Source organism: Rana temporaria, chromosome 2 (assembly GCF_905171775.1).
Source record: "Rana temporaria chromosome 2, aRanTem1.1, whole genome shotgun sequence".
Classification (NCBI taxonomy): domain Eukaryota; kingdom Metazoa; phylum Chordata; class Amphibia; order Anura; family Ranidae; genus Rana; species Rana temporaria.
The window spans coordinates 20,214,066-20,230,420 of record NC_053490.1 but is presented as its reverse complement, the minus strand read 5'-3'; the positions used below and the strand labels follow the sequence as shown (position 1 = coordinate 20,230,420).

General features: G+C 44.6%; 1 protein-coding gene across 1 annotated transcript; it reads right to left on the bottom strand.

Moving 5' to 3' along the window:
- Positions 1–4,811: 4,811 nt before the first annotated feature.
- Positions 4,812–5,874, bottom strand: LOC120928508 (odorant receptor 131-2-like). Its single transcript, XM_040339603.1, has one exon. It carries the CDS (start codon positions 5,789–5,791, stop codon positions 4,859–4,861), a length of 933 nt encoding a protein of 310 aa, XP_040195537.1. The 5' UTR covers positions 5,792–5,874; the 3' UTR covers positions 4,812–4,858.
- Positions 5,875–16,355: the final 10,481 nt, after the last annotated feature.

Sequence of the window (16,355 nt, the reverse complement as noted above, 5' to 3'; positions counted from 1 at the left end):
TTTCTGTTCGTTTGCAGCTCTATTAAAATCAATTATTTGCGGTTTTCTTTCCCCACAGAGCGGAGCTCTAGTGCAGCATGACTGTGCAGCTAGACCCCGCCTCCTCGGCATGAAGATTTCATTTTTCAGCACGACCTGGCACCTGCTCACAGTGCCAAAACCACTGGTAAATGGTTTACTGACCATGGTATTACTGTGCTCAATTGGCCTGCCAACTCTCCTGACCTGAACCCCATAGAGAATCTGTGGGATATTGGGAAGATAAAGTTGAGAGACGCAAGACCCAACACTCTGGATGAGCTTAAGGCCGTTACCGAAGCATCCTGGGCCTCCATAACACTTCAGCAGTGCCACAGGCTGATTGCCTCCATGCCACGCCGCATTGAAGCAGTCATTTCTGCAAAAGGATTCCTGACCAAGTATTGAGTGCATAACTGAACAGAATTATTTGAAGGTTGACTTTTTTTTATTAAAAACACTTTTCTTTTATTGGTCAGATGAAATATGCAATTTTTTTGAGATAGGAATTTTGGGTTTTCATGAGCTGTATGCCAAAATCATCAATATTAAAACAATAAAAATGCTTGAACTACTTCAGTTGTGTGTAATGAATCTAAAATATATGAAAGTCTAATGTTTATCAGTACATTACAGAAAATAATGAACTTTATCACAATATGCTAATTTTTTGAGAACCACCTGTAGTTGCAGGTTGGGATTCAGCAGAAGCGTAGTCGGGGGACGAGCCAAAAGTAGGTAGCGAATGGTAGCAAAGATCGGTCGGCAGCAAGGGAGACAGGAACAAGATATTGGCTGGTGAAGGCACAATATTCTGGAAACCAGGAAGTGCAGGGACATGGCTTTTATAGGAAGTTCATGGGAGGAGCAAAGGGTTCAAGGTTCAAGGCAAACAAGATTCAAGACAAGATCATTCAAGGAACTATCCGAAGAAATGTCCAGCAGTCCAGGTGGCTCAGCAAGCAGAGTCACTACAGGACCTAACACTCCAGAGTCAGGACCTAACACTCTATCATTTATACTACACCTATGATAACAAATTATAGACCCTTAATTTCTTTGTAAGTGGGCAAACTTACAAGATCTGCAGGGGATCAAAGAATTGTTTTCCTCACTGTATTTACATGATTCTGCACAGGGGGCAGCCTTGTAGCAGTAAATCTACTATAGGGGGTTCTTAAAAGGGTTGTAAAGACAAAAATATTTTCCTCTTAAATTAAAGTCTGACAGTAGCTGATAAAGTAAAAAGTAATGTTTTGCATTATAACTAGTTTGATACCTGTTGAAATCGAGCTGTTTTATTCACCTCCGTCACTCCTGAATCGTTATTCTCACTGACTTCCTGGTTTGCGGTGCGCATTCATTCTTGCTACATCACGGCCTAATGGGAACTACAGTTCCCATTAGGCTTAGCCTCCATGCCTGTGAGGGATAAGAGAGCATCTTCACGCAGGGCTGTAGTCATAGGGAGGGGGTGAGCACATTCTGCTTTCCACCATGCAAAACGGCTCAGATGCTGGTGGAAAGCAAGAAGAGGAGAGACAGGAAATGGCATTTTCAAACCTGGATTACTGTATTTTGGAGGTCTAACGGAAAAATGAGGTAAGTGATATTTAAATTCTCTAGCTTACAGCAATCAATTGATCAAATAAAAAATGAGTGTTCCTTTAACTATTTAACCTTTTACAATAAAACCTGGAAACAGCATAAGCTTAATCAGACCCAAAGTTTGTCAAAAAGTCCAACTGATCTTTGAGTTTAAATAAGTTAAATACATTCCAAATGCTTTAAAACAAAAGGTGTGCAAGAAGCATAAGCTCTGTTGGTTGTAGAGCTCCAGCTTTAACTTAGCAGGGGGCACGCCAGACCCCTGCAGAGAAGCCATTGCTTAAAGACAGAGAGCATGGGTCCTTCTCTGAAGCTCCAGGCAGGGGACAGGCTTATCTACTCTGTGGCTGCTTTCTAAAGAAAATTAACTGTAAAGGCCCGTACACACGACCAGTTTCCTCGGCAGAATTCAGCTTCCGACCGAGTTTCTGTCTGAATTCTGCCGAGAAACCCGGCCGTGTGTACACTTTCGGCCGAGGAAGCCGACGAGGAGCTCGGCGAGGAAATAGAGAACATGTTCTCTATTTCCTCGTTGTTCTATGGGAGCTCTCGCCCCGCCGAGCTCCTCGGCGGCTTCAGTGCTGAACTGGCCGAGGAACTCGATGTGTTTGGCACGTCGAGTTCCTCGGCCGTGTGTACGAGGCTTAAGATGTTACTCTCCTTTTGTTTTGAGGCACCTGGAATGTATTTAGCTGAATTAAAGTACAAGCTCAGTTGGGCTTTACTACAACTATGTGTATGAATGAGGTTCTATCATATTTTGTACTTACAGGGATGTTGTTGTAAATTCCACAGTCCAGCAAACAGGTTGATGGGATTTGAAGTTCTCTTTCTAGATGTTGGGTGGAAGTTCTGGTGCAGACTTTGCCATCTTTAACACTGTGTTTAGGGTGAAGTTGCAGATTCCTTCTTATAGTCTCTAATGGCCTCAATAGGCCTCGGAAAATGTCACGGCACATTAGATAATCCTCTCGTTAAAATAACAAGGTCACTGGTAAGCAGTAATGGTTTCCCAAAGGAGTACAAGTGAGCAAAAGTCATTTTTTTCTACAGGTTAAACAAGTAAAGACACGACTATTGTGGGCATACATGATGAACCAGTCCAGTCACCATTTTATAGACCAAATACAAAGGATTTGGGCACAGATAAATAGACCTATTACATGACATTTTCATAGTGATGTTTTTTCCATGCGATAACAGTTATCTTTATAATGATATACTGTAAAGTTTTTCTGGAGATTTTCCAGAGGATCACTTTTATAGGCAGTGGGGGAGGTGCCAACTTCCTGCCCATGGGCTCGACTTCCTGTCCATCACTCCAGAGGATCGCATTGTTTCCCCCTTTACCGACGGCTCCGGTAAGCGTGGAAACGACCAGCAAGCAGCGGAAGTGGGAGGGGGCACTCCCACTGATCCGATCCTCTGGAGCGATGGTCAGGAAGTCGAGTGATGCCTCGTACACACGGTCAGGATTTCCAACAGGAAAACTGCGATGAGAGCTTTTGGCTGGAAATCCCGGCCGTGTGTATGCTCCCTCGCAGTTTTTCCGATGGGAAAACTGCCAAAAACCGCTGGCAAAAAAAAGAGAACTAGCTCTCTTTTCTCCCGTCTGGATTCCCGATGGACTTTTTCCCATTGGAAATCCAGACCGTGTGTACGGGGCATGAGATTAAGATGGTCCCCACTAGGGATGAGCTTTGTGTTCGAGTCAAACCCATGTTCGACTCGAACATCGTATGTTCGACCGTTCGTCGAAATACGAACGTTACGGGCCGTTCGCGCCAAATTCGAGTGGCGCGTCACGGCCCATAATTCACTGCAGCATTGCTGGCTGATGATTGGCCAAGCATGCACTATGACCCGCATGCTTGGCCAATCACAACCCCCCAAAAATGGAGAGCCATAATTGGCCAAAGCCAGGGTGGCATTGGCCAATTATGGCTCAGGGGGTTTAGTACACTCCCCACACTATAAAAAGCCGCCTGCAGGTCGGCCTTGTGTAATGTGTTGCGGTGGTTAAAAGAGAGAAGACAGAGAGAGAGAGTGTCATTTTTAGTAGGTAGATAGAGCAGGCAGGCAGGCAGGCTAGTCAGTTAAAATTACAGTGTGTAGAGGATATATATGCATCCCAGGTGTTGTATATATATTTATACACTGTATAGTTTAGCTAGATCAGCTCTTTCTAATTTACTGGCAGGCAGGTGATTGTGCTAGCTGCAGTAGTCTCACGTGGTGTATTGCCTGTGTCCTCTGCAGTGTGCACCATAAAGCTACGTGGTGTGTGTACTGCCTTTGTCCTCTGTAGTTTGCACCTAAAGCTACTTGGTGTGTACTGCCCGTGTCCTCTGCAGATTGCACCTAAAGCTACGTAGTGTGTACTGCTCGTGTCCTCTGCAGTGTGCACCTAAAGCTACATGGTGTGTGTATTGTCTGTGTCTGTGCTATTTTTCTCAATGATTTTCATCCATATTGCAGGGACCAGACATTACATTGAAGCCGCAAGCAATTTTAAATTACTTTTTTCTTATAGTAATCTCATTTTGTGCAGGGACAGTTCTAAACAGGTGCCACTTCACAGGCATACTATAGACACCCAGCAGGTACAATATTTAAAGGAATTTTTCATTTTTTTTTTCATTTAAGCATCATTAAAATCACTGCTCCAAAGAAAACGTCAGTTTTTAAAACTTTTTTTCCATTGATACATGTTCCCTGGGGCAAGACCCAGGTTCTCAAAGACCTTTTACGACAATAACTTGCATATTAGGCTTTAAAATTAGCACTTTTGAATTTGAACGTTCGAGTCCTATAGACGTCAATGGGGTTCTAAATGTTCGTGCGAACGGTCGGTCCGTTCGAAGGTTCTGGTGCGAACCGAACGGGAGGGTGTTCGGCTTATCCCTAGTCGCCTCTCCACACCATAGACACACGCCTAAACCTTGTGGACAGCCTTCCCAGAAGAGTTGAAGCTGTTATAGCTGCAAATGGTGGGCCAACTCAATATTCAACCCTACGGACTAGGACTGGCATGCCAATAAAGTTCAAGTGTGTGTAAAGACAGGCGCCTGAAACTTTTGACAATATAGTGTACAACTGAACAGAACTGTGAATATTTTACCTGTCAAAAGGGAACAATTATGGTGATCAAGACTGAACAAAATTTTCTAATTCAAAGTATGGTATTGTTTTCTTATGCATTTATATAACACTGCATGTTTTATTTCATAAATTAAGCGAGGAAGGGAGAAACTACAGTATGGTACAACTTTCCTATGTATTTACGAAACACTTCATCTCTTATTCCATAAATCAAGGGACTAAGGAATCTGGGCAAACAAGTAAATATTAGAAAACCAGCAATGCGTAGGTCAGAATTATAACCAGGAATGGTTGTTTCTAGAACAGTAGAGATGAAGGATACCATGCAAAGCATTAGCTGGAACACATGAAGCAAGACTGTCCTTGCAGCCTTGAGGGCAGATGATTGCCGTGAACCCAATCTCCTGGCTACCAGCATGACTTTCACATAGGTAAATAAAATGATTAAGGCCACAAGGCTGAAACTAAAAAAATGGGCAAATGAACGTATCTCTTTTTGTAAGGGGCTGATGGTTAACATTGGAGGGCCGCAGATCACAGCAATGGAAAAGAAACTTCCTTCCACCGAGTACACGATGGTTACAAAGTCTGCAATGCTTGGGGAAAATCCTATGATCCAAATTACTGCTATCGCTGATTTAACTCTTCTCGGCGTACAGAATTCCAAGTGTCTCAATGGGAAACATATGGCAATGTATCGTTCCAGAGACATGACAGCCAAGTTATACGGCGTAACTCTAAAGGCAGCTGCAATAACGGCAAGAGTAAAGCAGCAAAGGGGCGTGGGGAAGTATACATTGCTTAGATTGGTAAACAGGAATAAAAATCCCAAGGTAAGATATAACGTGTCATTGATGAGCATATGAGCGAAGAGAATGTAGCGAGCGTTCTCCTGGATGTAAGGAGTGGTGAAGAAAACGCTGAGAAGAGCTCCAACGAAGAAAATGAAGAGGAAGAAGCAAAAAAGAGACACAATCATGAGAATCGTACGGGATATCACATCATACTCCTCCGACTGGGGTAACATTTGTGTCACATTCCACTGAACAATTGTCAGCTTCATCTCTGTGATCAAAGTTCCTATAAATTCTCAAATTCTGACCACTTGCTTACTGGGCACATATACTCCCTTCCTGCCCAGGCGAAATTTCAGCTTTCGGCACTGTCACGCTTTGAATGACAATTGCGCAGTCGTGTGACGTGGCTCCCAAACAAAATTGACGTCCTTTTTTTCCCACAAATAGAGCTTTCTTTTGGTGGTATTTGATCCACCTGTGCGGATTTTATTTTTTGCGCTATAAACAAAAATAAAGCGTAAATTTTGAAAAAAAACACAATATTTTTTACTTTTTGCTATAATAAATATCCCATTTTTTTACGCAATGAGCAATAAGCGTATAGTGATTGGTTTGCGCAAACGTTATAACGCCTACAAAATAGGGGATAGAATTATTACTTTTTTTTATAATTTTTTTTTTTACCAGTAATAGCGGCGATCTGCGATTTTTATTAGGACTGCGACATTACGGCGGACACATCGGACACTTTGACACATTTTTGGGACCATTTACATTTATACAGCGAACAGTGCTATAAAAATACACTGATTACTGTATAAATGTGACTGGCAGGGAACGGGTTAACACTAGGGGGCGATCAAGGGGTTAGATATGTTCCCTGCTAGGTGATTCTTACTGTGGGGGGAGGGGATTAACTGGGGGAGGTGACCGATGATTGTCCCTATGTACAAGGGACACACCATTGGTCTCCTCTCCCTAACAGGACACACAGAGATCAACGTCCCTGGCTCTGTGACTGCCAATCGCGGGTGCCTGGCGGACATCGCGGCCGCCAGGCACGCGCATCGGCACCTATGCCTCCCGGCATATTAGAGCCACCTTGTGACCGTAAATAGTCGGCGGCCGGATGGCAAGTGGTTAAAGAAGATCGAACATAAACAAAACAATTTGACTGATCTGTGGAGAAGTGATGGTAACTGATACAAGCGACAAAATTGAAAAGACATGAATCAGTTCCTAGAATGATACATCATATTTGATATTCATGTTTGAGCTGATAATATTTCCCCTTGTCCGTGACCCCCTCCATGACTTTTCCATCAAAATCAATAATGCAACCATCAACCCCTCCTATCATGCCAGGGTTCTAGGTGTAATCCTAGACTTTGACCTGTCCTTTCAGCTCCAAATCCAATTGTTGTCAAAAGCTTGTAGAGATCACCTCTGTAACATCTCTAAAATTCGCTCCTTTTTAACCACTTCAGACCCGCGCTATAGCCGAATGACGGCTTCAGCGCGGATCTGAATATCCAACAGGCCGTCAATTGACGGCCGCCCCTTTGGGCGTTCCCCGCACGCGCTCCAGAGCGCGCTGCGGGGAAAGTCTGTGTTGGCCGTGTCACTTGGACACAGCCAATCACAGATCGCCGCGAACGGCCAATCAGAGTGGCTGTTTGCGATGCGATCTGTGCGGCCAATGAGAGATGATCTCATATGTAAACATATGAGATCATTTCTCATTGCCGGCTCACACAGAGACAGCGGTGCTGTCTCTGGAGAGGAGACCGATCTGTGTCTCTTGTACATAGGGACACAGATCGGTCACCCCCCCCAGTCACCCCCCCTCCCCCACAGTTAGAACACTAAGCAGTATACACATTTAACCCCTTCCTCACCCCCTAGTGTTAACCCCTTCCCTGCCAGTCACATTTATACAGTAATTAGTGCATATTTATAGCACTGGTCGCTGTATAAATGTGAATGGCACCAAAAATGTTTCAAAAGTGTCCGATGTGTCCGCCATAACGTCGCAGTCGCAATAAAAATCGCAGATTGACCGCCATTTCTAGTAAAAAAAATAAAATAAAAAAATAATAATTCTGTCCCCTATATTGTAGGCGCTATAACTTTTGCGCAAACCAGTCGCTTATTGCGATTTTTTTTTTTTTTTTACCAAAAATATGTAGAAGAATACGTATCGCCCTAAACTGAGAAAAAAAATGTGTTTTTTTTTTAAAAACTGGGATATTTATTATAGCAACAAGTAAAAAATATTGTATTTTTTTTCAAAATTGTCGCTCTTTTTTGTTTATAGCGCAAAAAATAAAATCCGCACAGGCGATCAAATACCACCAAAAGAAAGCTCTATTTGTGGGGAAAAAAGGACGCCAATTTTGTTTGGGAGCCATGTCGCACGACAGCGCAATTGTCAGTTAAAGCGACGCAGTGCCGGAAGCTGAAATTTCACCTGGGCAGGAGGGGGGTATATGTGCCCAGTAAGCAAGTAGTTAATCAATGAAACCACCAAGCTCCTCATTCACTCCCTTGTTATCTCTCGCCTTGACTATTGCAACTCCCTTCTCATAAGCCTACCTCTCCATAGGCTATGGCCCGGATTCAGAAAGCAGTTACGACGGCGTATCTCCAGATACGCCATCGTAACTCTGAGTGCGGGCCGTCGCATCTCGGCGTCTGATTCATAGAATCAGATACGCCTCAATGTTGCCTAGATACGAACGGCGTAAGTCTCCTACGCCGTCGTATCTTAGGGTGCAATATTTACGCTGACCGCTAGGGGCGCTTCTCTAGACTTCCGCGTCGAATATGCAAATTAAGTAGATACGCCGATTCAGAAACGTACGTCCGCCCGGCGCATTTTTTTACGTCGTTTGCGTAACGCTTTTTCCGGCGTAAAGTTGCCCCTCATAAAGCAGGGGTATGTCATGTTAAGTATGGACGTCGGAAACGACCGAACAGCATCGTATTTTACGTTGTTTACGTAAGTCATTCGCGAATACGGCCGTACATAAATTACGTTCACGTCGAAAGAATTGACAGTTTGCGTCGTAATTTGGAGCATGCGCACTTGGAAACGTTCACGGACGGCGCGGGGTCACAATTAATTTAAATAAAACACGCCCACATCATCCACATTTGAATTAGGCGGGCTTATGCCGGACCACATACGTTACGCCGCCGTAACTTAGGGCGCAAGTTCTTTCTGAATACGAAACTTGCGCCCTAATTTATGGCGGCGTAACGTATCTGAGATAGATAGATACACTATTGTATCTGAATCCGGGCCTATATCTTCTTCAGTCAATTATGAATGCCGCTACCAAGGGTGGATAAAAATCAATGATTTTTTCAAACAAAAAAAAATTAGGAGGCGTGTTTCATTTAAATGAAGCGCGTCCCCGCGCCAAATGAACTGCGCATGCTCTGTTTCTAAATTTCCCGCCGTGCATTGCGCTAAATGACGTTGCAACAACGTCATTTTTTTTAACTTAGACGTGAATTACGTCCATCCCGATTCACGAACGACTTACGCAAAAAAAAAAAAAAATTCAAAATAAACGCGGGAACGACGGCCATACTTAACATGGCAGGTCTAACTATACGCGGCGAAATACCAGCTTTAACTATACGCCGGAAAAAGCCGGCTAGAGACACCGTAAAAAAATGCGCCGGCCTCTCGTACGTTCGTGGATCGACGGAAATAGCTAATTTGCATACCCGACGCGGAAAACGACGTGAACGCCATCCAGCGGATGCCGAAGTATTGCATCTTAGATCCCGAAGGCGTACGAGGATGTATACCTGTCGGATCTAACCCAGAAGCCGTCGTATCTTGGTTTGAGGATTCAAACCAAAGATACGATGCGGGTAATTTGAAAGTACGCCGGCGTATCAGTAGATACGCCGGCGTACTCGCTCTGTGGATCTGCCCCTACAAGTGCAAAGTGCACTTGAAATTGTACTAAAAGTGCACTTGAAAGTGCAGTCGCTGTAGATCGGAGGGGGACATGCAAGGAAAATAAAGAACAGCATTTTAGCTTGCATGTGATTGGATGATAAAATCAGCAGAGCTTCCCCTCATTTCAGATTTACCCCTCAGATTTACAGTGACTGCACTTCCAGTTGCACTTTCAGAGCAATTTCAAGTGCACTTTGCACATGTAGGCCCGGATTCACGTAGAACGGCGTACATTTGTGCGGGTGTAGCGCATCTCATATGCGATACGCCAACGTAACATTGAGAGGCAAGAACAGTATTCACAAAGCACTCGCTCCCAACGTTGCGCCGGCGTAACGTAAATTGTGCGGCGTAAGCCCGCCTAATTAAAAGTAGGAAGGAAGTGGGCGTGATCCATTTAAATGAAGCTTGACCCCATGCAAAAGATGGGCCGAACGAACGGTCTTTCTGAATCCGGGCCCTAGTTTGCAATTGTAGTGCAAAGTGGATTTTCCTTTAGTAAATAACCCCCAATATTTTGTAGTTTTTGCTTTAATAAATAACCCCAAGATTAAAAAACAAATTTCTTCATCAGTTTAGGCCGATATGTATTCTTCTACATAATTTGGGTAAAAAATAAGCGTATATTGACTGGTTTGCACAAAAGTTATAGGGGTAGATTCAGAGAGAAGATACGACGGCGTATCTACTGATACGCCGTCGTATCTTTGAGTCCGGCCAGTCGTATCTATGCGCCTGATTCATAGAATCAAATACGCCTAGATTTGACTAAGATCCGACCGACGTAAGTCTCTTACGCCATCGGATCTTAACTGCATATTTACGCTGGCCTCTTGGGGCGTGTACGCTGATTTACGCCTAGAAAATTTAAATCAGCTAGATACGCGAATTCACAAACGTACGCCCGGCTGACGCAGTACATTTACGACGTTTCCGTAAGGCTTTTCCCGGCGTATAGTTACCCCTGCTATATGAGGCGTATCCTATGTTAAAGTGGAGGTTCACCCAAAAACACAATTTTTAACATTAGGTTGAGGCTCGTTTTGTGAAGGGGAATCGGGTGTTTTTTTTTTAAATCGAAGCCGTACTTACCGTTTTAGAGAGCGAGGTTCTCCGCCGCTTCTGGGTATGGGCTGCGGGACTGAGTTTTCCTATTTGATTGACAGGCTTCCGACGGTCGCATACAGCGCGTCACGATTTTTCAAATAGTACCCGAACGTCGGTGCGCAGGTGCCGTATAGAGCCTTTCGGCTACTCGTGACGCGATGTATTCGACCGTCGGAAGCCTGTCAGAAGCCTGTCAATCAAATAGGAACGCCAAGTGACTAAGCATTAGTTGTTAATGCGAAACGCGTCAGCTGTCTATCCCACTGTATGCTGTTGTGTGCTGTGCATTTTTTCCTTTTTACAATAAAGAGCACGTCTTTTTTCAACAAGAATTTTTGGAGTGCGGCTGTCCATCCATTCTCCCACCTCCCGAAGACCGTACCCGGAAGTGGCGGAGAAGATCGATTTAAAAAAAAACACCCGATTCCCCTTGACAAAACGAGCCTCAATCTAATGTTAAAAATTGTTTTTCGGGTGAACTCCCGCTTTAAGTATGGCCGTCGTTCCCGCGTCGAATTTTAAAAAGTTACGTCGTTTGCGTAAGTCGTCCGTGAATGGGGCTGGACGTCATTTACGTTCACGTCGAATCCAATGACGTCCTTGCGGAGCAATGCACACTGGGAAATTCCACGGACGGCGCATGCACCGCTCGGGAAAAATGTCAATCACGTCAGGTCAAGCCTGATTTAAATAACACACGCCCACCTCTTCAGAATTTGAATTAGGCGGGCTTACGCCGGGCTATTTACGCTACGCCGCCGCAACTTTCTTTTAAGAATACGGCACTTGCCTGTAAAAGTTGCGGCTGCGTAACGTAAATAGGATACGTTACGCCCGCACAAAGAAGCGCCATTCTACCTGAATCTACCCCATAGTGTCTTCAAAATAGAGGATAGATTTATGGCATTTTTATTATTATTATTTTTTTACTATTTTTTTATTGGTGATCTCCAATTTTTATCAGGACTGCAACATTGTGATGGACACATCGGACACTTTTGACACTTTTTTGGGACCAGTGACATTTATACAGCGATCAGAGCTAAAAATAGCCACTGATTACTGTATAAATGTCACTGGCAAGGAAAGGGGTTAACACTAGGGGTGATCAAGGGGTTAAATTTGTTCCCTATGTCTGTTTCTAACTGTGGGGGGAATGTGGATGACTAGAGGAGGAGAGAGATTGTTGTTCCTTCTTAGTTGGAACACACGGTCTCTCTCCTCTCCCCTGAGATAACATGCACTGATAATGTTATTGTTTTATTTCAATAACAGAATTTGAGTAGTTCTCCAACTATGTGTGATTAACCTATTAACCTAAAATCGGATGTGATATCACTGTTTTACTAACCTGACAGCTTATTATTCTAAATAGGAAACCTTCATTTTGTTTGCAAATATTAAAGATTCTACCTACCAGCAAGAATGAGGCCCCGTACACACGGCCGAGGAACTCGACGTGCCAAACACATTGAGTTCCTTGGCGTGTTCAGTCCTGGAGCCGCCGAGGACCTCGGCGGGCCGAGTTCTCCCATAGAACAACGAGGAAATAGAGAACATGTTCTCTATTTCCTCGCCGAGGTCCTCGTCGGCTTCCTCGGCCGAAAGTGTACACACGGCCGGGTTTCTCGGCGGAATTCAGCTCCCGACCGAGTTTCTGGCTGAATTCTGCCGAGAAACTCGGTCGTGTGTACGGGGCCTGAGTCTTTACATTTAAAGAGCACCTGTCATTTCAGATCCATCATGGCAGCGCCTGTTAGATGGTGTTCTATCGAAAAATAGTTCCCATCAGATAATGTATGCGCACAACAGTTCAATATAGATAGAAAATTCTACATGACGGTGACAATAGTGATCTGTGTCTATCGAGCCTGCGGTTGAATGTGCCTAACCTAAATCTATTAGTCCAAGATTTTTCGACATAGAGAGAGAAGATTCGACGAAGCGGTCACCGCGAACATTTATGGTCAAATGTTCCACCCATAGGCTATAGTAGAATTCTAATGTTGGTTGACTAGTAATAATAATTAATAAATATAATTATTACTAGTCATACAACTTTAGAATTCTACTATAGCTTGTGTATATATCCCAACTTTTTAAGATGGGAATGAGGGACACCTATTAGCAAAAGTAAGCAGGCATAGGACACACCCCTTACCACGCCCCCTTAATTGAAAATTGTACAACAAAAAAAAACAAGATTGGTTAAACCCACAAGTGCTTTTTTTTTACCACTACTATTCCTTTATATTGGCTTTTGGATTTTATAAATGCAGCAATTTAGATATCAGATGAAAGGTTTAGCACTGGGAAAACACTTTTTGATAGATAAAAAGTGAATTTTATATACAACTCTATAGAGATCAGACCAAAATGAGGGACAAGTGAGGAGGAACGAGGGACAGAGGGACATTGCTCCAAATCAGGGACAGTCCCTCGAAATCAGGGACAGTTGGGAGCTATGAGCTTGTGGGCGGAACATCCGACCAGAAATGTACAGTTGCGGCGTTGTACAATTTAGCTGCTTCGTCAAATCTTCTTAGAACATTTGACAGACGCCATAAAACAGGGATTTTCAAACTACGGCCCTCCAGCTGTTGCAAAACTACCGTATTTATCGGCGTATACCGCACACTTTTTTGCCCTGAAAATCAGGGCAAAATCGTGGGTGCACGGTATACGCCGATACCCGCTTTCCCGCGCCGAGTTTTGAATACTGCGCCGACATATACCGAGCGCAGTACACTCGGGTATAGTCGGGCAGTCTCGGCTCCTTCCGCACTCACGTCCTGGACGTACAGGACGTCAGCGCGGGTAGCCGAGCATTGCCGACAATACACGAGTGTACTGCGCTCTGTATATGTCGGCGCAGTATTTAAACTCGGCGCGGGAAATGAGCGGGGAGGACGCGAGGACGCCGCAGAAGGACGCCGGACCCGCCGAAGAGGACACCCGACCCACCGAAGAGGACACCGACCCACCGAAGAGGACACCCGACCCGCCGAAGACGGACGCCGGACCCGCCGAAGAGGACACCCGAAGCCGCAGAAGGACGCCGGACCCGACGAGGCCGCCGATGGACGCCGCGCAAGACACCAAAACTGTAAGTACAAAAAAAACAAAATTTTTTTTTTTTTCCACAGGATTGGGGGCCACTTTAGGGGTGCACGGTATACGCGGGAGCGCGTTATACCGCGATAAATACGGTATGTGTCCCACGAGGCATTGGAAAACTCGGACATTCAGACATGACTAGGCATGATGGGAATTGTAGTTCCTGAACAACTGGAGGGCCATAGTTTGAAGACCCCTGCCATAAGCCTTCAATTTGCAGATTCAACCTTAATTCAGATTTTCGGACGAATGCATTTTTTTTACGAAAACAAAATAAATAAAAAACAAATTTCGGGAGTAACTAAATACATTTATTTTTCGGACGAAAACGAGATTCTGAAACAAAATATTTCAGTGTGCATTACTCAAAATAAGTTTTAGCAGAATGTTAAAGCGGTAGTTCACCCTCACTGACTTGATTTTATCATCGAGACAGGCATTGTAGCGCGAGCTACAGTATGCCTGTCCCGATTTTTTTAACCCCGGACTCACCTTGTAATCGTACATTGTAGATTTCGGCTCCCGCGGGGAATGGGCGTGCCTATGGAGAGGGAGGATGATTGACGGCCGGCCCTGGCACGTCACTCTCCCCGAAGACAGCCGGAGTAGGTCTCGGCTCTTCACGGCGCCTGCGCACAGGCTATGCGCAGGCGCCGTGAAGAGCCAAGCCTATTTCGGCTATTTCCGGAGAAGCGTGACGCGCCAGAGCCGGCCGTCAATCATCCTCCGTCTCCATAGGCACGCCCATTCCCCGGTATCTTCGATGTACGATTACAAGGTGAGTACGGGGGTAAAAAAATCGGGACAGGCATACTGTAGCTCGCGCTACAATGCCTGATTTTATGGTAAAAGGAAAAAAAAACATTTTTTTTTCGTTGATAGGGTGAACCCCCGCTTTAAGTAGCTAAGACTTCGCGTACCAGTACTGCTTGGACCTTAGAATAAAGGGAGTACACTCTGAGGCCCCGTACACAAGACCGAGTTTCTCGGCAGAATTCAGCCAGAAACTCGATCGGAGCCGTATTCTGCCGAGAAACCCGGTCGTGTGTACACTTTTCACCGAGGAAACCGACGAGGATCTCGTCGGGCCAAATAGAGAACATGTTCTCTATTTCCTCGTTAGTCAATGGGAAAACTTGGCTCGCCGAGATCCTCGGCGGCTTCACAAGGAACTGGACGAGCAAAACGATGTGTTTTGCTCGTCGAGTTTCTCGGACGTGTGTACGGGGCCTTAAAGCTTGACCTGAAAATGTTATGGTTCGTGCGAATTGAAAAAGAAAAAAAATCATGGACAGTAGTCAATTTGTAATACGGCTACAATCATCCTATAAAATAGTAAGCCTTCACTTCCTGAGTTCAGTGCCACCAGTTTTATCAGGTTGTAGGAATGTGCTTATATCTAACCAAATAAATGGTTTTGTATTTGTAGCTTAGATACTACTAGCCATATTCAGAAAGACTTACGCCGACGTATCTACAGATACGCCGTCGTAAGTTCAAATCTGCGCCGTCGTATCTATGCGCGGATTCTTTAAATGAGATACTGTACGCCTGAATTTTGCCATGATACGACCGGCGTAAGTCTCCTACGCCGTCGTATCTTGGGTTCATATTTACGCTGGCCGCAAGGGGCACTTCTGTTGATTTACGCATTGAATATGTAAATGAGCTATATACGCCGATTCACGAACGTACTTGCACCCGTCGCTGTAATCTACGTCGTTTACGTAAGGCGTTTTTCCGGCGTAAAGTTAAAAAACCAAAAAGCTGGTCTAAGTCGTTTAGGGTATGGACGTCGGAAGTGCCGTCGGATTTTACGTTGTTTACGTAAGTCGTACGTGAATGGGGCTGGGCGTAAGTTAGGTTCACGTCGTACGCATTGAGCCGTCGTATCTTAGGGAGTATTTGCAACGTGATTCTGAGCATGCGCGCACATGCGCCGTTCGTTCGGCCATGCATTCACATGGGGTCACGCTTCATTATAATACTACACGCCCACTGCCTTGCTACTTTGAATTACGCGGGCTTACGCCGGCCCATTTACTTTACACCAGCGTACATATGGGAGCAAGTGCTTTGTGAATACTCAGCTTGCCTCTCAATGTTATATGAGATGCGCTACGCCTATCTAAAGATGCGCCGATCTCTCTGAATCCGGGCCTACACATCTAACTGTGGACCATCCCCTGCTTAATTATAAACTTACCCTTAGCTATTGCAAACCTGCTTTCTGTATTACAACCACCTAACTATAGGTATTGTGCAGCTACCCTGTTTCCCCAAAAATAAGGCCTACCCTGAAAATAAGACCTAGCATTATTTTTCAGGAGGGCTGCAATATAAGCCCTACCCCGAAAATAAGCCCTAGTTAAAAATGTTTGTAAAATACTATAATCCACTCTATTACAGTAGTGTATAATGTACAATGTGTGTGTTTCTGTAATATAATTGCGGGGAAGAGAGCTCCGGCGGGTAACAGAAGCACAGAGCGGCTCTATAACAAAATGTATTTGGCACAATTATATTACAGAAACGCACACATTGTACATTATATAATACTGTAATAGAGTGGATTATAGGATTTTACAAGCATTTTAACTCAGTTCACACTGGGGATTCCTGACAGG